This window comes from Oreochromis niloticus, linkage group LG8, assembly GCF_001858045.2.
Source record: "Oreochromis niloticus isolate F11D_XX linkage group LG8, O_niloticus_UMD_NMBU, whole genome shotgun sequence".
Classification (NCBI taxonomy): Eukaryota; Metazoa; Chordata; class Actinopteri; order Cichliformes; family Cichlidae; genus Oreochromis; species Oreochromis niloticus.
Window position 1 is genome coordinate 2,214,842 of NC_031973.2, and position 23,788 is coordinate 2,238,629.

A 23,788-nucleotide genomic window follows, 5' to 3' on the forward strand; every position below is an offset into this window, starting at 1 on the left:
GCAGGCTGGATGGGCCCCTCGTGCCCCCTAGCAGAGGCAGAAGGCCGGAGCGGTCCCTCGGACCTTCCAGCGGAGACAGGAGACAAAAGCTGGACAGGCCCCTTGGACCCTCCCGCGGTGCAGTCCTGTATGGGCTTTTTAGCCTCCAGGGATCCAGAATCAGCTATGGGCTGAAACCCAGCCTCTGGGGAGGCCCTGGAGAGAGTTACTGTCCCAAAAGCAGCCAGTTCATGAGAAGCACCTATGGTTGGCATGAGATTTTCTCCCTGCATGGAGTGAACGTGTGAGACAGATGGCAGAATGGGTGGCTGAATAGCAGACTGAACTGAGGGCAGCTGAGTAGCTGATAAACAGTTCTTAGAATTCCCAGCCTTTAAATTAGCAGTCATGGTTATTATAACTTTGGACTCGGAAGGAGCAGAGAAAATACAGTCACTTGAATTCTCAGAGCGAGAGTTAACAATCACAGTAACAGGCACAGAGTTAACCGATCTTGAATTTTTGTGTATGGAGTCAATATGTCCTGGCTCAAAAGGAGCAGAATAAACACTGTCCTTTAACTTCACTGTAGCCACAGAAAAGGCAGTATTAGTGCCTTCAGTTATAGGTGGAGCAGAAAACCCACAGGTATTAATATCATCAGCCCCCAGAACAAATAGTTCCGAGTCCGAAACAGGAAAATCGTCCTTTTCACTCACCACAGCCGGGTGCTCTGAAATCCTGGGGTCCAACTGTGGCGAGGGGCGGCGGCGGCATGAGCGCTGCTTTCTTTTTGAAGGCAAAACATCCTCCGGCGGGTCGGGCAGCAAAACAGTAGTGGCTGGGTGAAGGTGTGGTGTTTTACGAATAAAGTCCTGAGCGATCGGGGGAAGCGATCCTAGTAGCCACGGAAGGCTGGAAAAGAGCCGCTGTAGCCGGCTTTCGACTGCATGGCGAAGCTCTTCCGGAGGGTGGTCCAGCCACAGGTTGAGCAGAATCTCCATGGTGTATATAACATCCCCCTGGAACTCGGACGGGTCGAATGCTGCTGGGTCTATGGTGGCGGGTTGAGAGAGGACCCAAGATACAAGCAGCTTCAGATGTGAGTGAGCTTTATTTACCAGTAAAGAAACAAACAGAACTGTAGCGGGCAAGAACAGAAGGAAAGAAACCTATACTGGGAAAAAGTAACCAAACACGGACCTGAAACGGCGACGCAGGGAGACACAGGGAGATAACACGGAGTTATGCAGGGAAAGAACACAGACGAACCGGCGACGAGCACGAGATGACACACTGGGACTGACTGGGAGACAAGACAAGGAAACAAAAGAGAACACACTCACATGAGACACGGATCTTCACAATAAAACAGGAAATGCACAGAGAGCAGACTGGAGGGGGAGAGAGAGCATTGAGGAAAACAAAGGCGTGCGCAGGTATGACACGCTGGGGAGACGTGGAAAACATAACAGGATGAAACACGAAGGAAACCATGGCACAAGAACTCAAACCACCATCTGCTCGCTCAGATTTGAAGTTTAATTTTTCGCTGTAGAAAGAAGTTTTCTTCCCACACAGAGTGAACAGCAGACGCTGTTTTTGTCACTTTTTACCAAATCAAACTCAAAGTAATGTGATTACTTCCACACTATAAATGCTGCATGGTCGTACTCTCTCCCACACGCCATATTATCCATTGTTGATCTGCACACGTCTGTTGCTGCCACGGACGTCGCACCCTCGTACGTCACTGTCATGTGACACTTTCACAAACAACATCACGGTTTAGTAATGCAGTATCGTAGCGTGGTTACGGGAAAGCAACAGTAATCTGATTACTTTTTGCAATAGTAATCCCTTACTTTACTCGTTACTTGAAAAAAGTAATCAGATTACACGTTACTGCCCATGAACATAATACAAGGCAGAAGCAAAATTATCCAACAAAAGAAACCTAACATGACTTAGAGACAGACAACGAAGTAACACACAGCATGAAGGACAACACAACGAGAGACAGACAGGACACTGACAGGGGGACACATCTGAGGTGAATCATAGGTAATGAGACAAAGAAACAAAAGATTAACAGACAAATCAATCGACTGGTTCTCAGGAGGATACAAAATAAAATACTTTTCACTGAATTATGTTAAAATAACATCTTTGTATTCTGAGGGCTTCATCCAGCAACCCTCTGGTACGCAGCCCGCCAGAAGTCAGATAGCTTATGTCGGAGGGACTCTTTCGCAGAGATGATGAAGATGATGACTCCTAAAGCGATGCACAGGAGTCCTAAAGAAAGACACACCCATGCCGCTGCAGATCTAGCAGGCTTCATGGGCAGTGCTGGTGGAGAAGAAAGAGATCCAGAGATCAAACCTGAGGCACTTTAGTACTCAGTGTTTCATAACCTGAATACTTTGGATGAATATCACTCATCATGTCTTCAATAGGTCCCTGTGGTCACTGTAATACATGTAATAATACTATAATAATACTGCTATACTTTGAAGAGATGAAACATGAGGTCTGAGAACCGCTGTAAAGAACTTCTTTTCTACATTCTTTAATTCTTGAGCAGAAACACATTTATGATTTAAACTCAAAAGTTTGTCCATGAATTTCTCAGTAATGTGAGCTGCATGGACTCCAGCAGTGAATTCTCTCATGGTACAACATGCTATCCCAGGATAATGCTAAACAATCCTTTTGGAAAAACAGCACTAGAAAGGAGTTTTAGGGCTGTTTTAGAGCAACAAGGTCAAAGGATTGGACATCAGAATTCATCTAATGCTAAGAAAGCCTCGCTGTGCTTAGAATAAAGATTTTAGTGTTTGCAAACGTGAGTCTCTAACAGTGTGTTCGACCAACACCAACCAAAGTTTGCATTTAACAAGCTTTATTGGTAACTTCCCCCAGGTGACACAAATGGACGCAAACAGACGTCTGTGAGAGTAAAAATGTTTTAACTTCTGTTCCCATCAGCTGAAGCCTTCAATATTCTACGGAGTCTCCTGGTGCCACCATTTGAGGACAGGCCGAGCTATGTGTTTAAACTTCAGTTTATATAAAGAGATAATACACATGGTCAAGTTTGTGTCCAGAAAACCTCGCGACTGTCTTACTCCATGTAGTGATGAGCGGGCGGCTCAGGGCTTGATGCTGCACACTGCACTCCACCACATCATCAGACTGTGGTTGGAAAGAGAAACTGGCCAGCTGATTGAAGGTCCCATCCGTCTGAGGATACGGGTTGCTCAGATTCACACCCTCGGTCACCCGAATGCCATTTCTGGTCCATGTGACATTGTTGGAGGGGGGGTAGAAGTGCCTGATGTGACAGTAAATTGTGTTGTTCTTTCCCGTCTCTGCCTCGTCCATGGGATAGATGACCACTGCTGGGGCTTTGACAAAATCACACGGTCAGTTAGTGATAATCAGTTAACCTGTTAATACTGTAAAACATCAGCACGCAGAGTTTTCTGGTTCTGTTCTGACTCTTGGTTCAGGTCTGCACTACTACCACACATCTCCACACAATGCCCTGGTGAAATAATCTGGCTTTACCTTTTAATGTCATTGAACTGTTGTCCAGACGCACAGCTCTGTCAAGATAGAATTCACATCTAGTCCTGCTGTCTAAAGCTAGAGGGAAAAACCAAGAAAGTATGGCTGTCTCCAGATCTTTTAGCAAGGGGGCCGTCCAAACTGCATGCTGTTTCTTAAAGTCAGCATACGTGATCTGGTCTCCGTCGTAGTGCAGCTGTACCTGACCGTCACCAGACTCAGAGCAGCTGTAGAACAGCGTTTCTTCGTGAACAGCTGGAGGAGTGAAACAAAGCAGCAGTTAAACTGTGTCTGTACAGAAAGCGCCTCGCTGGGATTTCATGGTAACAGTTTCTCTTTTATCTGCAGTCTGACTCTATTTTTATGCTTCTAATGTATTTCAGGTTATCCTGCACAGCTACAGGGACAGTGTGAGCTGAACAGAGGATACCTACAGCTGAACGCCTCCTGTGGAGGCTCAGTGTGTCATACTGCTGCTCTGACACTGTTTACTGTGTTTGCATCTCATGAATCTTCTTTACACACGTAACTTAGAGCTGCTAAGCCTGATCCAGTGTAACTCAAGCTTCAAGTATGTGTAACAGTACTGCACTGTCTGTGGCACATGTTGCAGAACAACATCACAGCTGAGCAGATGATGGATGGATGCCCAAGGTAAGGATCCAAACGCAGCGTATTTGGTGCTGAATGACAACAAATTACAAAGAAGTCATGAAGTAAAATTAATGTTATTTTCACTTTCAGTGTGTTAAAGTTTTGTTTTTAAAAATCCTGGCTGTAGAGAGTTCAGAAGACTATTTTACAACAATCTTGTCCATGAACACAAAGAGACATAATGCTGGAGACTCACATCATGACATCATGGGTATAAGACAAACACAATGGAAATACTGGTTTAAGACTCCTCAGAAGAGCAACATGAGTCAAAGGAAGAAGGTTTACCTGCATGAGCTGTGAACACACAGGAAGCCAAAGCCAGTAACATCAGAGACGAGTCCATACCTTCACTTTGTACTCAGGAACAACACGAAGTGCAAGCTGAAGCTCAGACCTCGTGACAACTGATGACAGTCAACCTGGCAGCAGTCGTCACACTTACAGTGACTTTCAAAGTAAAAGCTTTACCACTAAGGAGAAAATCACAACAATAAACTAGAACTAAATAACCAGAACAGAAGGTTGTGTGGTATTTAAACTTTTACTAAGGGAATATTTCCCCACCATTTGCCACTATCAGTTAATGGCAAATATCATTATACAAATGTGTTTGTGTGTAGCTTGTACAACTCTGTTCTCTCACACTCACACATTCGTGGGTGTGTTCTTATTAAAACCAAAGTTTGGATCGAAATGCAGACACAATGGACTGCTTTCTTCCATTTGTGCAACATCTCTAAAATTAGAAATATCCTGTCTCAGAGTGATGCTGAAAAACTAGTTCATGCATTTATTACTTCCAGGCTGGACTACTGTAATTCTTTATTATCAGGATGTCCTAAAAACTCCCTGAAAAGCCTTCAGCTGATCCAAAATGCTGCAGCAAGAGTCCTGACAGGGACTAGAAAGAGAGAGCAGATTTCTCCTGTTTTGGCTTCCCTTCATTGGCTTCCTGTTAAATCCAGAATTCAAAATCCTGCTCCTCACATACAAGGTCTTAAATAATCAGGCCCCATTTTATCTTAATGACCTTGTAGTACCATATCACCCTATTAGAGCACTTCGCTCTTGCACTGCAGGCCTACTTGTTGTTCCTAGAGTATTTAAAAGTAGAATGGGAGGCAGAGCCTTCAGTTTTCAGGCCCCTCTTCTGTGGAACCAGCTTCCAGTTTGGATTCAGGAGACAGACACTATCTCTACTTTCAAGATTAGGCTTCAAACTTTCCTTTTTGCTAAAGCATATAGTTAGGGCTGGACCAGGTGACCCTGAATCCTCCCTTAGTTATGCTGCAATAGGTGTAGGCTGCTGGGGATTCCCATGATGCACTGGGTGTTTCTTCTTCACTCACTATGTGTTAATAGACCTCTCTGCATTGAATCATATCTGTTATTAATCTCTTCCACAGCATGTCTTTATCCTCTTCTCGATTTCCATTTTGACTTTTAACGACCCAAACTCTGACAGAAACACACAAAGGTCTTTTAAGTAGACTGCCTAATAACATAATTTACACTTTGTGTAGCTTCTGTGGGCTCTGAACACATCTGGTTGAATTTCTTCCTTCTTCATTCGAGTGTCCATGTTATGCTACAAATCTCTCAGCACAGCAAAGACAAACAGGGTCCATCATTACTTTAACACATGAAGGTCGGTGAGTCCCAGCTGCAGACACAAAGAGCAAAAAGAACCCAGCAGGTCCAAAGTATCCGTGCATGTGGGAATTCCTTCATAATAAAAGCTTCCAACAAATATTATACAACTGTAATCAGAATAGAATGAGAGTCTTAAGATCCAAAGAGTTTTGGTTTATTTCATAGCTGAATGAGTTTTGAATGTACAAAATCATTGACTACACAGTGACTACATGCACCGATTTCCTCTGACATCAGTGTCAGGATGCACATGTTGTTTTCTGCTCACTGAGTCTTTCTGCAATGAAATACTACAGAGGCGAGCAGGACAAACAGCCCCGTTGCGAGGATGGCTCCTTCCCACGCCAGCGTCACGCTGTTTGACTGCACTTCAGACCGCTCTGCAGAACAACACACACTTTGTCACATTTTATTGAAAATGTTTATGTAGAGTTTGTTCAGTCACTGTAGCGTCGGGTGAAAAACAGTTCAAAGAAACTGAGCTGATGTCAGCGATGTGGCCTCACCGCCTGCAGGACAGCTGTGTCACTTCTTTTCAGACAGTCAGTTATATATGAGATGTGACGGCACTGATTTAACATGAAAGGGTGCATTCTAATATAACATTTATTTCTAAATGTAACAACAGTATATATATATATATGTATTTTGTTGTGCCTGAAATGAACAAATTAAAAAAAAAACAAAAAAAAAAAACAGTGCTTTGGAGATTTGATTTATGTGTGCGTCATGAAAAAGCCCCGAGGACGAGGTGGGCATTTAAAGGAATCACACAAATGTGTTTTATGTCTGTAGCAGGAAACTTGCTTTCCTACCTAATTTCAGCAGCTGAGGCTCCTGAAGTCCCCTATGTTCAATCATGCAGGTGATGTTTTGTCCTGAATTCAGTTTGTGTTGCAGGTAGGAGTGAATCTGATAGCGCCATTCTCCCCCAGGCATCTCTGTGATCATCATACCTGGGGGGTCAGGTATGACCACGCCGTCCCTCAGCCAGGACAGCCGGATCTGCTGTGGGTAAAAGTTGTAGGCACTGCAGACCAGAACCTCAGAGTCTTCACTGCTGTTAGACGTCACTGACTTCAGCCTGGAGACAGGAGGCACTGCAGCAGAGAGACGTGTCAGAGCATTTCTAACATTTTAATGAGGCAGCAACTAACAGCTCGTTTTATAATTCAGCGTTCTTCCATTTCATTGTTTTCACAGATTGTTTGTTTTCTGGATTAAAACTCAAAGCGCTCAAAGCAACAACCATGCCATGTTCAAACTCATTTTCTTCATCAATCTGATGCTCACTTTGAATTTCAGCTGGTTGTCATCATCATGTCAACATGTCCTGAAATGCTGCTGTGTAACTGGCTGATGACAGATTTGTGTTAATGAACCATTGAATGTGTGTACCTAATAAAGTGGCTGGTGAGTGAATCTCTTTACGGCTCAAAGTCCCAAACTAAACCTGACCTAACATGATCAGGTATCACACACAGCACGGGGGGGGATGTATCCATGTATCCACAGGTTTACTTACTTCAGTCTGTTGTTAACAGCTTTGTTAGATCAAATAAAGAGGAGAGTGTAGGCGGCCTGATGTGGCTCCTCCTCTCTGCTGTTACCTGCTTTGACTTGAATATCCTTGTACAGCACAGCACCAAGGACTTTGCAGAAGTAGTTGAGATCATTTCTTCGAACTTTAAGGTAGTCTGGACTTTTATTAACCTCATCTGCAAACACTTTGCCATAGTGCGTGAATCCGACCACCTTCTCTGTAGAGCTGTTGTAAAACGCCTGGAGGAGTCCGTTATACCAGTACTGAACCTGATAGTGAACATCAGACTGTGAGCTTTTCTCTATGAACTGACAGGTCTTCAGAATGTGGAAGTATTTTTCATCTTCAGCCACACCTGCACAACATAATGAATATTTTACTACAGTTTGAGGTAAACACTTACACACTGCCTGAATTATCAGCTCATCATGTTTTCATTCAGTCGTCTTGAGTTCAGGTTTTATTTTCTGAATACAGAAACATTTCTCGGCTTTTCAGGGATTGTAAAGAAATACCTTCAGAAATACCAGCTGAACTTGAAGCTCACCTTAAGGACTTCACTTATAACTGACTCTATAATGCTGCAACACTTCATATCACATACAGCAGCACCTGTAAGTCACACGATTTTTTACCTTTTGAACGCAGGAGTAAAAGCAGCAGAAGTAGGGAGCACACAGCATGCTGATCCATGTTTCAAGCAATCAGGACGGAGCTCGGTTGGTGCAAGGAGGAACTTGAACAGCTTCCTGTTCACTAAGGCAGATCCAGAGGCAGGAAACACACTGGCAGGTGAAATAACCAAAACAAAAACAGACCAGAGAAAAAGTGCACAGGAAGTCAAGACAAACTGCCGAGGGCTGGACTTTTAATACACAAAGACACAACTAGTTAAAAATACACAGCTGAGGGCAAACAACTGGAAACACCCCGACACAGGAAATGACACAGCCAGAGTCACACAAACGAGATTTCAAAATAAAAAAATAAATGAGGAAATAAGTAGGAAGAGTGACACAATACACAGACGAGCTGAAGGTTTCTTCTCTCACAGGACCAGCGAGTTTCTCTATTACAACACCTGAGCTGACCCCGTGTGACCTCTGTCTGTTGGCATGAGTCAGCAGCAGCCAAGGCCGGGCAGCATTCATATTTCACAATGAGTTTAAAATGATGTAATCACCAACACTGTAAAATCTAATTATTTCCCAGAACTTAATAAAACTATGCAAACCTGTTGCCTCAGAAAACCAAAGTAAAGCTAAAGCTGAGAACTACGTTAGGACAAGTGATTCACTGGGAGCATGCAGTACTAAGAATAACTTGATGTTTCTGACTGTGCAGTACTAACTGTTTACCCACTGACAAACCAGTTCTACTAAATTAAAAAACAATTTGTTGTAACTTACTTTTAAAAAAAAAAATCACATTATGCTTTTATCCCCACTTCCTTTCAGCACAGTGGCAGTGGATGTGTCTTCACTGACCATCTGTGACGGAGGACTCATCTCTCCTGGTGTCCTGCAAGCAAACAATCAGATTTTTAGATCACCAACTTATTTCCTTCCTTAAACATATTTTTCTGCTTTTACTATAGAACAGACCCTGATTTAGACGATCTCAGGCTCCCTCCCCACCGGAGAGTGTCCCACTTGTCAGTGTGGATCGCCCTGACCACCACCCCACTCACAATAATGTCATGAAAGCATATTTTTAAAAAGGGCTACACAAACATAGACAATAACTTTCACTCTGATGATCTGCAGAATAATGTGGGAACAAAACAAATTTCACTGTTCAAAGACTCACAGACTTCACTATATACAGTGCAGACAGTGTGGACCCTCTAAGTCTGTGGGATGTGATCTTTGAATAAATGCAGACAAACTGTCGCTGTTTGTATCTACTTACACAGCGTGTCTTGTAGGATTAACTGGAGTCAACAGCAACAGCAGAGAGCAGTCACATCTCAGGTCTGATAACAGAAGACAGGAAAAGATCAGGAAAGAAGCAACTTCCCCAAACCAAAGCACAAATGAAACAAGCAGTAAAACAGGCGGATCTAAAGTATGATTCAAGTTCAGCCTGATTAATATAAATGTCACTGACAAAAAACAAAATCCTTCCCACTCACCTGATGTCTTTCTGTCCAACAGCTCCTGGGAGTGCTGGTCCAGAGCCTCAAAGACAGGAAGAAACAAGCAGAGGGAGAAAAAACAGGAAATTATTTAATGGCTGTGCAGCCGTTATAACTACAACACAGTAGGTCAATGTAGTCACGGATTGGGAGCACAAGAGGGAAGTGTGTGTATTTGAACCACGGGTCGGAGCACGGATTATTTGGAACTGGTTTTTTTGCATTTTTTCACAGACACTGGCTCTGTGTGGGATTCAGAGGAGAATCTCCACAGGAGCCACAGTGGTGGAGGACTGTATATATTTGTATTTTTCACTGTAAATAAACTCACTGTCTGTTGCTTGAAAGAGTCCTGCGCTTGGGTCTGCTTTCTACCCACCACCTTGACTCAAACCCAGTACAGAAGGAGCTATCGATACAGGCAGACATGTGCCAGGAAAAAATGCTCCAGCATATCACCAAGGAACAGAGTCCACTACTGCAGGTAGTATCGGAGCTAAAAGGTATGCTGCTAACCACTCATTGGGCCCTGCTGTCACCACTAAGCATGGCTGCCGCCTGTCCTCTTCCCCACTCTCCTCCACCTCCACTTCAGGAGCACCTGTTACTGGTTCCAGAAAAGTTTTCTGGTGAGTTAGACAAGAGTGGGGGATTTTTGACACAATGTGCACTAGTTTTTAGACAGCAGAGCCAAACCTGTGCCACTTATTCTGCCAAAATCAAAACTTCTGTGTTCTGGACAAAGGTTCCAGCCAGGGCTGGACTGGGACAAAAAATGGGCCCGGGCATTTTGACTAGAGACCGGCCCACCAGGTATTATAGGAAAAGCCATTAAACCTTTGAATGAAAACAAACACTGCTGTGACAGTGATGTACACTGTTTTGTTGGTATATGTGTGATTTCTATACATTTCACATCAGATGAAAACGTTTGTTGTAAGATTCAAATAATTTTTGTTAAAAGCGAGACATTTTAAATGAGAATAAGAAAGAAAAGTACCTTGTGCCCCCCTTTCCCTGTTAATGCCCTACCTGGCCCCCTGGCAACACTTTGCTAGACCCGCCCCTGCACAGTTACCAGCTGTCAGCTACATAAAAAAAGGATCCTGGTGTTATTTGTCTCTCAGAAACAGCTCATAACTTCCCTTCAACTCATTCATGTCACCTAAAAGGTAAACCTGTTTCTCCATCACCTGTTCAGCTCTGATGATTCAGTAAGGACATCTCCTGGTTTCATCTTCATGTTTCCCTCTCACCACATATCCAAACCGATATCATGACCAGCAGCTTTACAGCTGTGGCTCCAGCAAACGTCAGCTGATACTAGAAATTAATATTAAATAAATTCTAACAACAGCTGATCAAGCTTAAACGTGCTGCTGTTGTTTAGCGCGACATCCGCTGGTTTCCTCTTTCTGGCGCAAAGTGAGCGATAAACAAACAAGAGAGAAAAGCCGATCAGCTGATCATTGATCAGTTTCATGATTGAAGTAGCAACAGGAGAGGGAGGGGGAGAGAATGAGAGAAGAAGAGGCAGCTGTGCAGCAAAGACAGAATAATTCCAGCTTTGTGTCTTTTTCCATTCTAGCTGAAGTCCGGGACAAACTGTGTTCCTTCTCAGCTCAATACGAAACGCGTAATATTTTCTCTGAATACCAGACGATTCCATTTTCCAGTAACATCAAAGCACACACCCAGCTGTATATAAACTCCGTCATGCTAGCTAGCACGCAGTACGAGTTATTGTAACTGACTGTAAAAAAACAGCACAACGAAAATAAACTCCACCTAAACTTGGTTTATATCTGACCCGGATAGACTGCAGGTCATAACTTCTTACCTGAAGTTCAGTTCACCTGACACTCGGACCAGCGGCCGCCTCGGGTCTCTCCTCCTGCCTCCCCTTTCCCTCATCCACCTGCTGGCCTCTGTGGAAGCTCCGCCATAGCCACCACCAAACAACAGAGTTATTTTTACACATCGGCCAGCATCTGGCCAATCCACCACCTCTCATTGTTTATACCGTTACAAAAGAAAAAAGAAAAAACCATCGGCCCATTGTTACGAAAAGCAGTTTCACCCCAGTTCTTTTTTATTCCTCGGGCATCCAGAGATGGCACCAGACTCAGTAGTCATTTTACAAAACCTTTATTCATCTTCAGTTAAGCATGCACCTTCTAGAAGGGGAGATGTGCCAGGCCGGTGTCCCTCTGCAGATCTCCACTTCTTTGTTCGTTACAACCAGCTTTATAGAAGCGACCCCATCGTAAAGCCCACATGGTGTGTTGCAAACTCTGTGTTTGTGTATATATGTGCGAGCACGTGAGTGACTGTGCATGTGTGTGTGTCTCTGTGTATGTGACTTCCTGCCGGTCATAAAAGTAATCTCCTCGCCCAAGCTACACCAAATTCCTCTACACAACATACAAAACAGAGTTAACATATTACAAACACTGAGACCCCCACTCTGCATCCACTGGGCCATTGGCCTCTTGTTGTCTTACATTTACAGATAAGGTGGAGAGTCTCCTGCAAACCTCCTTCTAAGTTATAACAATTATGAGCTTTTATTACATTCAGGTAAAAACATCAGCTTCAGCATCCCCCACTGTAGCTTACTGTCTCCTTTAATGAGAGCTGACCCCCAGTGTCAATAAATTCCTTTCCCTCTACACAATTACACACACTCTCAGGCCTACAGCTAAGCCAAACTAAAACACAGACAAATCCTTCCCTATTCCTCTGATCTACTGCTGGACCCTCTTATCTAAGCAAATGTAACACATTATATTGTAATAATTGTTTTCTTGTACTCACACCATAAAAACGAAAAATCACCATCGACCCATCGGGCAAATCCAGCTATGGTTCCAGCCAAGACTCGGCGGCTCACCATATGTTCACCCTGAAGCAGGGACGGAGGAGTGGGGCAGATTTCTCTGACAGACGTGACTAAAAATGTGTTTCCCCACCATCCTGCTCTCATTGTGTCACGATCCTGGGTCATTTAACCCAGCATTTTGAGTTTTAATATATTTTGATGTTTATGGTTTATGTTTAAGTTCTTTAGGTTATCTAAGTTCATTTCTACTCTGCCTAGGTTGTCGTTGTAGTTATTGTTTATTAGATTTCCCTGTCTTCAGCAAGTCTCCCTCGCCCTTCATGTGTTTCATGTCTGCGTGTTGTAACAGTTGCTGTTGTAATGCAGTGTATCGCTGCATGGTGGCGCCTCCTGCCTCATGACTGGTGTGTCACACCCTTTTTTGTTCTTCTTCATACCACTTCTGTAATGGAGTCTCCTGTGTGTACGCGGACTAGTGTGGTCTGAAGTAATGTGTGGTAGAGGCAACGATTTTGTTTTTGATATTTTAAATAAATGAGTACTTGTGGAACGTTAGAAGCTGTTGGTCATTCGCCATCCACACCTCCGCGGCTGGCTTCATCTCCATCGCACTTACAGTCTCATCATGTTTCCTGTTTTATTTTGAAGAGGCCTTCAAACACATCCCCTGTGTTTTCACTTCCTCTGGTCCTGTGTTTATTTAGTCAGTGTGCTTTCATTCCTACCATACCATCATTTATTTATATAGCACTTTAAAAAACAACACATGCAGACCAAAGGGCTGTACAGCAGAAATATAAGAAAATACAATGAGAATACAATAAATAAATAACAATAAAATAACAGTGTCAGTTACTCACTGAGTCAAAGGCCAGCGAATATTGAATGTTGACGGCCTAATTGTGAAGAGGAAGATCGTTCCAAAGCTTCGGGGCCACAATAGAGTACACTCGGTCTCCTCTTAGTTTCAAAGGTGATTTAGGGACTGAGAGCAACAGCTGCTATGCTGACCGGAGTGAGCGAGGGGGGACATACGGCTTCAGCAAATATACTGGTGCAAGACAATTTAAGGATTTAAAAAGCTGTAAAAGGATTTTAAAATTGATCTTAAATTCAATTGGAAGCCAGTGTAAGAAGGCCAGAACCAGAGTAACATGCTCAAATTTTCTTTTACCAGTTAAAAACCGTGCTGTAGCATTCTGCACCAGTTGCAAGCTTGACAGAGTGCCCTGGCCAACCCCTAATAAAAAGGAGTTGCAGTAATCCAAGCATGAGGTTATAAAAGCGTGGATGACAGTTTCCAAATCACACCTGGAAAGAAAAGGCTTAACCTTCGACAGACGTCTGAGATGATAGGATGAAGATTTCACCACCCCATATACGTGGCCTTAGTGCAGTGTCGATTTTTACCCCAAGATTAGTAACAGAGCTCTTCAGTTGAGGAGTCAGAGCAGCAAAGTCAACATCAGGGGTACCAGAGGAACGACTGGGAGCGGATAAAATTGCTTCCGTTTTACGTTCATTAAAATTTAAAAAATTTAGGGCAATCCATGACTTAACTTCGCTAAGACAATCAAGCAGGAGTCCAATCGGGGAGCAATCAGAGTGACTGAAAGGTATATAAAGCTGGCTATCATCAGCATATAAATGAAATGAAATTTTTCTGAATGTTTTCTGAAGATCGCACCCAGTGGCAGGAGATGAATTGAAAACAGTAATGGCCCAATAATAGATCCCTGTGGTACACCCCATAGCAGAGGGGCCACAGAGGATGAAGCTGAACCCAACTTAACACAAAAGCTCCTGTTAGAGAGATTTGATTTTATCCATGAAAGTGCCAAGCTGGAAATTCCTACACAATGCTGTAGTCGAGAGAACAGCAGGTCACGATCCACTGTGTCAAATGCAGCAGTCATATCCAACAAAACAAGCACTACATGTTTACCACAGTCCATCGCTAACAAAATGTCATTCATAACCTTTATGAGAGCTGTCTATGTGCTGTGAAACGGCTCAAAGCCGGACTGAAGAGCTTCTGGAATTTGAAAACCATTTAGATAGTCCATCAGCTGAGTGTGAACAATCTTTTCCAGGATCTTACTCAGAAAAGGAAGCTTAGAAATGGGTCTGAAGTTTGTCATAGTTGAAGTGTCTGAGCCTGGTTTCTTAAGTAAGGGATGAATAACTGCATGCTTGAACTCACTTGGTACTTGACCTGACAAGAGGCTGGTATTGATTAAGTTCAGAATATGTGGTCCAACAGTAGGAAACACTTCTTTTAGAAAACAGGGAGGAATTACGTCGTTTGGGGAACAACACATTTTAACGTTTGACACGAGCTTCTCTAGTTCAGGTAGAGCAACTGGTTGGAAAGAAATAAGCAAACTTGAACAAGGAACATGCACAGCTGAATCAACAGAAGATAATGTAGAAGGTCGAACTGGGTCATCTGCTATGTTCATGTCATCTTTCCAGGTTCTTCTATGTATCCAAAAATCTCCATGGTCAGCTTCATAGCCATACTGTGACACATTGGCTCCGGAGCGGAGCTGAGTTTTCTGGATGAGACCCTTGCTCAAAAGCTGGAGGTCCTACTGGTTCCCCTCACCCAACTGCTGCTGCTCTGAATGGCACATGACTCAACAACATCACACATTGCACTCAGGAGATCTAACTCACTCTGCTGGGTAACTATGTTGAAAAGATCAGTTTATTTCTGTTTAAGGCGCCTGGTACTCCCCTGGTGCTGGAGTACCTGTGGCTCACCCAGCAGAACACTGAGGGCAGGGTTTCTAGCTGGAGTACGTGGAGCCACGAGCATTGTGTATATTCATCTCATTAATACTACAGTGAAATTATGAGAAGTCATGTGATTGATTATTGATAATAGATATTAAATTAATCTGGAAACGTAATATTTGCATTTTTGCCCCTGAAGAAGGTGGAGGTGTAGTTTGTTGCTGTGACCACGAGAGGGCAGCAAAGAATGACACAGGAGACAACAAGAGACGTTTGCTTCTCATTTATTATCAGCATACATCTGATAATGATTCATATCAGGTATCAGAGCTTCACAAATTTAGTGAGACTTTTCTACACACTCACAGTCTGACTGCTGCTCTCAAATATTCATGTCATCTACTGATTCTGAAAGTTAAAGATTCTCTGAGATCCTCGACAAAACAGTGAAAAACTGACATTACTGCTGGTTTATGTTTCAGTAGAGCAGTGATGTCAGCTCAGTTCTTTACCTGCTGTCACTGCAGTGAAATCAGACACTTTATTTTGAAAGGTTACTGGTGGATCCTGGCAACCATCTACAATCTGTTATAAGGCCTCCATTGGAAAATTGTGTATTTGATACTGGAATATAATGCCAACATGTAATATGAAGATAACATGGAGTATTTCAGTGACCAAGTAGTGTTGGGGTAAAAGTTATTGAACAGTGTTGGAACAAAGTGAGAAAATTGTGATGGATTCAAATATTCCAAGAGCTCAAATGACTTCATCAAAACATGTTTCAGTCACATTTAATCAACACTAAATGCTCAGGTTTATTGGATATGAATCACTTGTGTTAATTTAACTCGACTGTTTAAGTTGCTGCCAAAGAAAAACATCTGTGTGCAACCAATATCCACTGTTGAATGAAGTAAATCCAACATGTACACAGTATGTCATGTATGGATAAACAGGTAGAGAGTCTTTGATTACACTGTTAAACTGTGAAAACACACATTAAAAATCTGCAACAGTCTCACTTTTTACTGTAACTGCTTCATATTGATGTTTGCTGCTGTAGTACAGTTTGAACAGCCTTCATATAGATTTATTTGGTTTAAGTTTTATACAAAAGACTCAATTCATAATCATAATGCTGTTAATGCATCAAATGAACAAAGTACAAATTTGAAAAGTCATGTGTAAAAGATTTATAGTTATATATTTAATAAATGTCTCTGTGTTTGTTCTCCAGATTTACTGCACAGGACGGATCTTCATGCTGATGGTCTTCAGGGAGTAGTCAAAACCCTTCCATCTGGACCACTCCACACCAACACCATGGATAGTCCCATCAGCCCCCCAACGATAAACCCCGTTAGGGTTTGCATGGTGACAGTTGTTGTACCAGAACGCACCCAGATATAATTTGGCACAGTTCCCTGACGAGCTGTCCTGGTCTTTGTCAAACGTGGAGAACTTCTGTCCGTTGTGAGCACTCAGACTGTCTCCTGCAGAAACACAGTTGAATAATCCCAACATTACCACTAATGCCAGTCAGACTGGTCAGCAGGTGTACTGGGAGTGTTCTCAGTGGACCATGACACATACTGGACTCAAAGCAGGTTCAGCTCCCTGCTGAATCCTGTATGTCTCCGCACCACCTGATCTGTGGTGGGATACAGCTCCAACCTTTTTATCTGTTTCCATGGAAACAGTCAGCAGAGCCCTCGGTGAGCGAATCCTGTTTGAACAGCATGAAGATCACATGATGCTGTAATGACATCATCAGTAAATGGAACAGCTGGAACGTCTCTGGAACTAAACTTGTTGGAGGTTTCAAACTAAGCTTAAACGGGGAACCAGATTTAAGACCTGACACTTATTCATCTCTCAGAGTCAGAGCAGAATATTTCCCCACCTGCCCCTCCGTTAATGAATCCAGACACGTGCAGTCTGTATCCGTAGGACTCTGGATCGATGGAGAACGAGGAGTAACGAGCAAACGCCTTGTTTCCACTGAAGTCCTCCATGTCGACCAGCAGCTCGTACCTTTTCCTCAGAGTGAGGTGGAAGAGCCTCTCGAGGCCTAAAAACAACCAGAAACATGCACAAGTCTCTGATATGTGAAGCTTCTCTGGTTCCACATGTGTCCACAAAGTCACATCAGAGTTTCAGCTTTGCACTTTGCTCACCGAGCCAGTACTCTCTGGCAGGGTTACCGAAGCCCATCTTGTATTGACTCCAGGGTCTGTAGAAGTTCACCGAGCCGTCCGTCCTCCTCTGGAACACCTGGGGACGAGAAGGTGGATAACCAGCTGGACATACACGCCATTCAAGACTAGTCAGAACCACAGACAGGTACCACCAACGCCCTGCGACTTTAGTTTGGACATCGTGCAGACAGCTGGGCTGATTCCTTGAAGCCTCCAACAGTGAGTATCTGGAAGCCTGCAGCAGTGCAGCCAGACTCCTGTTTGCAGGTTTTCCCCACACCGCTGCTCCTCTCTACTTATTACAGAGAAACTCTGGGTTTCTCTCAGATGACAGGAAACAGTACATTTACAGTCTTTTACACACTTTAACTGTTTCTACAGCACTGTATCCTTTCTCCACACACGACCATCTCATGTTCTCCACCATCAGGTCATCATGAGCTTGTTCTGATCAACACCAGGGTCAGTGCTGTTCCTGTTACTGAGCTGGTCGACCCCATTCTCCAGCCTCCTCTGAGAGCTATCTACACCTTTGCTGCTCCAGCATCAGACTCAAAATCCAGAGCTGATGCTGGTCACCGCCCATCCTGTTCCGGCACCACCTGACCTCCTCGTTCCTCAGGAGGACACACTCTGTGAGACTGCTGTTCACCTCTGTCGCCTCAGCTTGTCCTAGTAGGAGTTCTGCCTCATTCACCTGCTACCGTAATCATCTGCCTTCCTGTGTACGACCACTGTGATCACCAAAGATGTGGGCTTCATAGATAATTGGGATACTTTCCGGAGGAAACCTGGTCTTGTTAGGAGAGACAGTTATGCAGACTGCACGTGTCCATCAAAACAGTGGTTTGCTGCACATATATTTTAACTTTCCTTTTTATTTCATTTGAAGGAGACATTCAACTCAGTGTGTGTTTTTACAGAGTTCAGAATGTTTTCTTTGCATAAATAAAATTTCACAAGCAACACACTAGCCTAGTATATGCAGTGTTATCGTTATTTTACATGTCAACAAGGATTTGTGGCTCACGGTGCTCTCTCTTTGGTGGAAACTGGGTCCAAGTGGCTCTTTGAGTGTTAAAGGTTGCCGACCCCTGCCTTAGGCAGCATCATTAGAAGACATAGCATAAATTTTCACTGCTATGCAGATGACACGCAGCTCTATCTATCCATGAAGCCAGGTAACACACACCAATGAGTTAAACTGCAGGAATGTCTTAAAGACATAAAGACCTGGATGGCCGCTAACTTTCTGCTTCTTAATTCAGATCAAACTGAGGTTATTGTACTCGGCCCTGAAAATCTTAGAAATATGGTATCTAAGCAGATTCTTACTCTGGATGGCATTACCTTGGCCTCCAGTAATGCTGTGAGGAACCTTGGAGTCATTTTCATTTCATTTCAAGTCATTCCTGTTAAAAGGGAGTTTTTCCTTCCCACTGTCACCAAAGTGCTGCTCATAGGGGGTCAAATGATTGTTGGGTTTTTCTCTGTATGTATTATTGTAGGGCCTACCTTACAATACAAAGCACATTGAGGCGACTGTTGTTGTGATTTGGTGTATAAATAAAACTGAATTTTACACACAAAATGAAAATAAGCTGGGAGTTCAAATACTCACTGTCCAGCGTCCATTTAGTGAGTCCATGTCACAGTACACCTACACACACACACACACACACACATATTAATGAAACATCTCAGTGTGTAATACTGATATCACTTTGATTAGAAGTATCAGCCGGAACTGGTTGTAACTGGTCCCAGTCTAACCTCCCACTGCGAGTGCTCAGCTCAGACTTTATAAATTGGGCATTATAAATAAACTAGTATCATTAAACTGTAAAACTATTTTTAATTTAAATGACTATGTCATATACATTTCACAGAATATTAAAATATTATTTTAAATACACTGAACAAAAATATAAACACAGCACTTTTGTTTTTGCTCCCATTTTTCATGAGCTGAACTCAAACATCTGAAAATTTTTCTACATACACAAAAGTACCCATGACTCTCAAATATTGTTCTCAAATCTTTATAAATCTGTGTTAGTGAGAACTTCTCCTTTACCAAGATAATCCATCCCTCCTCACAGGTGTAGCATGTCAAGGTGCTGATTAGACAGCATGAATATTGCACAGGTGTGCCTTAGACTGCCCACAATAAAAGGCCACTCTGAAATATGCACAGTTTTGCTTTATGCACACAGGGCAACATATCGCCGTTGCATAGAGTTGATCGGGTTGTTGATTGTGGGCTGTGGAATGTTGGTCCTCTTCAATACTTGTGCAAAGTTGCTGAATATTGGCAGGAACTGGAACACGCTGTCGTATACGCCGAGCCGAGCGTCCCAAACATGTCTGGTGAGTATGCTGGCCATGCAAGAACTGGGATGTTTTCAGCTTCCAAGGAATTGTGTACAGATCCTTGCAATATGGGGCCGTGCATTATCATGCTGTAACATGAGGTTATGGTCATGGATAAATGTCACAACAATGCTCCTCAGGATCTCTACACGGTATCTCTATGTATTCAAAATGCCAACAATAAAATGCACTCGTGTCCATAGCCCCACCGCCACCACGGGCCACTCAATCCACAACGCTGACGTCAGCAGACTGCTCATCCACATGACGCAACACAAGCTGTCTGCCATCTGCCCTGAACAGTAAAATCATCTGTCAACAGAACACCTCTCCAACATGCCAGACACCATCGAATGTGAGCATTTGCCCAATCAAGTCGGTTACAATGACAAACTGCAGTCAGGTCCAGACCCCGATGAGGACCACGAGCATGCAGATGAGCTTCCCTGAGACGGTTTCTGACAGTTTTTGCAGAAATTCTTTGGTTATGCAAACCGATCGTTGCTGCAGCTGTCCGGGTGGCTGGTCTCCACCTGGTCGACCATCCTGGAGGTGAACATGCTGGATGTGGAGGTCCTGGGCTGGTGTGGTCTGTGGTCTGTGATTGTGAGGCCGGTTGGATGTACTGCCAAATTCTCTGAAACGCCTTTGAAGACGGCTTATGGCAGAGAAATGAACATTCACTTCACAGGCAACAGCTCTGGTAGACATTCCTGCAGTCAGCATGCCAACTGCACACTCCCGCAAAAGCTGCGACATCTGTGGCATTGTGCTGTGTGATCAAACTGCATATTTCAGAGTGGCCTTTTATTGTGGGCAGTCTAAGGCACACCTGTGCAATATTCATGCTGGCTAATCAGCACCTTGACATGCCACACCTGTGAGGAGGGATGGATTATCTTGGTAAAGGAGAAGTTCTCACTAACACAGATTTATAAAGATTTGAGAACAATATTTGAGAGTCATGGGTACTTTTGTGTATGTAGAAAAATTTTCAGATGTTTGAGTTCAGCTCGTGAAAAATGGGAGGAAAAACAAAAGTGCTGCGTTTATATTTTTGTTCAGTGTATGTTCAATATCAACAACATTACAGAAAATTAAATAACTGTACCTGTGAGTAAACATGATTTTCTCTCTTTGGAACAGTTTAACATGATGTCACAAATGTTTGTTGTTTGTTTAGAAGATAAAACTGTTACATTTTAATTTTGTGTTGTAAAAACAAACCCATTTGATGCATTCGGTTTAAATGGCAGTAAAAGAAGTAAATGAATATGTTCAGTAATTAAACCATATGTTGTGTAATCATGGATGTTTTCACCACAAAGGTGGAGGAATAAAAACGACACACTTTTTACGAGTGCACAATATACCTTCAAATTAACCAGATGGGGTATTTTCTCTGTATTTTCTGGTTAAAAAACAGGGTTAGGGTAGGAGACAATTAACAGTTATTAGTTCTCGACCTTAATGAGCGACTGTTCAGAAACTATTATGTCATAATCATTTTAATAACAGTGTAACAGTCACATGTGTGTTGAACCTGATTGGACAGTTTGGACGTCTCGTGTTACCAGGAGAAGAAAACTGTGTGTGAAGCTGAACGTACCTGCGTCCGTGTGTCCAAACATCTTCAGCTGCTTTAGTGTGACTCTACATTTAGGCTAACCTTGACTTTAAAGTTAAGCTCTTATTTATTAAATCCAGTTTCACAGACAGAGTTAAATCTGCGTCACTCTTTGGGACTCCACACAGTAAATAACCTTTATTCATGTCAGCTTTAATTGTTGGATGTTCTTCATTTTATTCCTGTTTTGAAGAGAAAACTGTTGTTTTGGTTTTCTTACATTTTCTGTTGCGTTGTTCCGGGACAGGAAGTAAGTGTGTCGTTCTTAGTTAAGGGTTCTGGCTGTAAAACAAACCTCGTCCCGATTATGAGTGTTTGGCCATATTATTAGGCACATGTGAATGCGTTTTGTTTCATATAAAAAAACAAGATTTCATGTACATTTAAAACTAAAACAACTATATTTTACTCTATTGTGTCATTAGAATGTAGTTTAATTATGAAAATTCCCATATTTTGACAAGCTGGTGAATTTGTGGTGTGGCTGTAGCTCAGGAGGTGCAGCAGGTCAGTTGCAGTGAGCTCCAGTTTACCTGGACAGCAGACGTGGCTCCGATGGGATAGATGGTGTACACGCCGCTGGCTCGGCTGCTGTCTTGGTTGTAGATGTCGCTGCAGTCCAGCGGGAGCACGAGAGGAGCACAGCTGCTCAGCAGAGGCACCAGGAGGAGGAGGAGGACTGACAGCAGCTGGAACAGATGTTCTCATTTTATTTCAGCATCATGTAGAGCTGCAGCATTTCTGACTGTCACTCAGCAGCAGTGCAAACTCAACCTCAGAGCCAACGTTCTCTGATTTCATGAAAACATCACAGTGCAGCTCTGAGTCTCAGCACCAGCCATAAGTTAGTTTGTGAATATCAACATTTAAACATTTACTGGATTTATTAAGAAAAACAGAAAAAAAGCCTGTAAAAAACTATCAGCTCAGATTCTTTCAGAGAAATGTTTTAAATCTGTTGATGAACAAAGTTAAACTTTCTAAACTTACCTTCATCGTCATTGTTTTAATAAAATGATATGAAGGAGATCTGATGTCTGAGCTGTTTTATAGCAAAGGATTAATGATTTATTGACACATGAATAACCTAAACATGGCAATCAAAGTGTTTATCTGTATGTTTCCTGCTGCCTTACTGGCAACCATCAATAACAGGCACACAGTATACTCATAAACAGTCAGAACAAAGATCATCAGGGCTGCAAACAGCTCAGATGTGCCGACAAGTTAATAGAGTTCTTTAAAGTCTGTGTGGGTGATTCCCTGAAAGCACAGGTCTACAAGGGGACAAAAAAGTATATTTCATATAATATTCTGTGATTGTTTGACGTTTGTGGTCCCAGCTCTGAACATACAAAGTTTTCAGACTGGAGAGGAACAAACTTTCAGACACGTGCAGCTCGTAAAGTCAAGGCCATCCACGGTGAATGTGATCATTCCACTGAAGCACCATTATCACTGTTATCACTGCCATTAAGGTTCCTGGGAAATGTCTTCATCTACCTGCTGGAACCAACGTATCAGTTTAATGAATGATAAACAAAAGAGCCCAGATAAGGAGACTTCAGCAGAAACATTACATTTTAGGCCAACACATTTATGTCACAAAGATCCAAAGTGATGGGAAAAGGTGGAGAGAGGAGGGAATCATGAATAACACTGAGATTTGGGAAGAAAAACAGAAAATTCTGAAATTCTCTCCTGAAAAAGAGTCAGGGATGAGACTGTGGACCAACAGAAAAACTACAAAACCGTCACAAACCTAAACTGGAACCATCATGGAACAGGTGACAACACAGACAGGTAACTAAGACACAGGACTATAAAAACACAAGGAGCAGGTTCAGCCAATGAGAGCTTTTAGGTCTCCGCTTGCAGGCCTCGCTGATTCAGAGATTTATTCCCGTGAACAAAAACAGAGCTCGATTTTAACTTGCAAGGGGAGCCGATCGGATCAGGCTCTTGGAGCTAAGAGCTCCTCACCTCATCCCATGAACAGGAGTTAACCCTTTTAAAAGCATATGCCACCATAGTCCAGACATCAATCAAGCTATCCCATCCTTCCCTGGGAATCCTCCTGGTGTGCGTTCTTTCACATACTTCTGCAACTCTGTCAGGTTCTGTAACGCTTCATAAATGTCTCCTCCAGTCGTGTATCCATCATCACTCTGATGGCCGTCTGCTCTTCTCCAAGGGCTTTTCCTAGGGTCTTGTTCACGGTTATGTGTCTCAATAGTGCATACCTGTTGATTTCTACATGGGTTCCAACTTCCCCAACCTTGATCCAGAGGAACAACCCTTGTAAAAAGTTGGTTTCTGTGTCCCCAGATGCGGAATCCCAGGGGACGACACTCAGGTCAGTGAGTCCAGTGCTCGTGCTCAGTACGTCCCTCTTTGTCCTTGATCCCGGATGGTGTTCAATTCTCTTTAGGTGTTGGTGCAACTGCTGACCAATTGGAAACGT

General features: G+C 43.0%; 3 protein-coding genes across 4 annotated transcripts; all 3 read right to left on the minus strand.

Annotated features, from left to right (window-relative positions):
- Window positions 1–1,072: 1,072 nt before the first annotated feature.
- LOC100698680 (RLA class II histocompatibility antigen, DP alpha-1 chain) lies at window positions 1,073–4,648 on the minus strand. Its single transcript, XM_005471524.3, has 4 exons — window positions 4,495–4,648; window positions 3,553–3,807; window positions 3,111–3,389; window positions 1,073–2,331 (listed from the first exon to the last, which is right to left on the minus strand). Exons 1-4 carry the CDS (start codon window positions 4,550–4,552, stop codon window positions 2,165–2,167), a joined length of 759 nt encoding a protein of 252 aa, XP_005471581.1. The 5' UTR covers window positions 4,553–4,648; the 3' UTR covers window positions 1,073–2,164.
- A 1,346-nt stretch (window positions 4,649–5,994) lies between these two features.
- Window positions 5,995–9,686, minus strand: LOC102082262 (class II histocompatibility antigen, M beta 1 chain). Of its 2 annotated transcripts, none has more exons than XM_005471523.4 (7): window positions 9,540–9,686; window positions 9,317–9,380; window positions 8,815–8,926; window positions 8,041–8,190; window positions 7,473–7,760; window positions 6,670–6,962; window positions 5,995–6,242 (listed from the first exon to the last, which is right to left on the minus strand). In XM_005471523.4, exons 4-7 carry the CDS (start codon window positions 8,096–8,098, stop codon window positions 6,213–6,215), a joined length of 669 nt encoding a protein of 222 aa, XP_005471580.1. In that variant the 5' UTR covers window positions 8,099–8,190; window positions 8,815–8,926; window positions 9,317–9,380; window positions 9,540–9,686; the 3' UTR covers window positions 5,995–6,212. The 2 variants fall into 2 exon arrangements, with proteins under 2 accessions (XP_005471580.1, XP_005471579.1); XM_005471522.4 differs by having other exon boundaries at window positions 6,678–6,962; window positions 9,540–9,685.
- Window positions 9,687–15,916: 6,230 nt separating this feature from the next.
- On the minus strand, window positions 15,917–22,346 carry LOC100698950 (microfibril-associated glycoprotein 4-like). The gene is made up of 6 exons (XM_019362174.2): window positions 22,315–22,346; window positions 21,858–22,013; window positions 18,946–18,984; window positions 17,304–17,400; window positions 17,030–17,197; window positions 15,917–16,619 (listed from the first exon to the last, which is right to left on the minus strand). Exons 1-6 carry the CDS (start codon window positions 22,324–22,326, stop codon window positions 16,366–16,368), a joined length of 726 nt encoding a protein of 241 aa, XP_019217719.1. The 5' UTR covers window positions 22,327–22,346; the 3' UTR covers window positions 15,917–16,365.
- Between the last annotated feature and the right edge of the window lie 1,442 nt (window positions 22,347–23,788).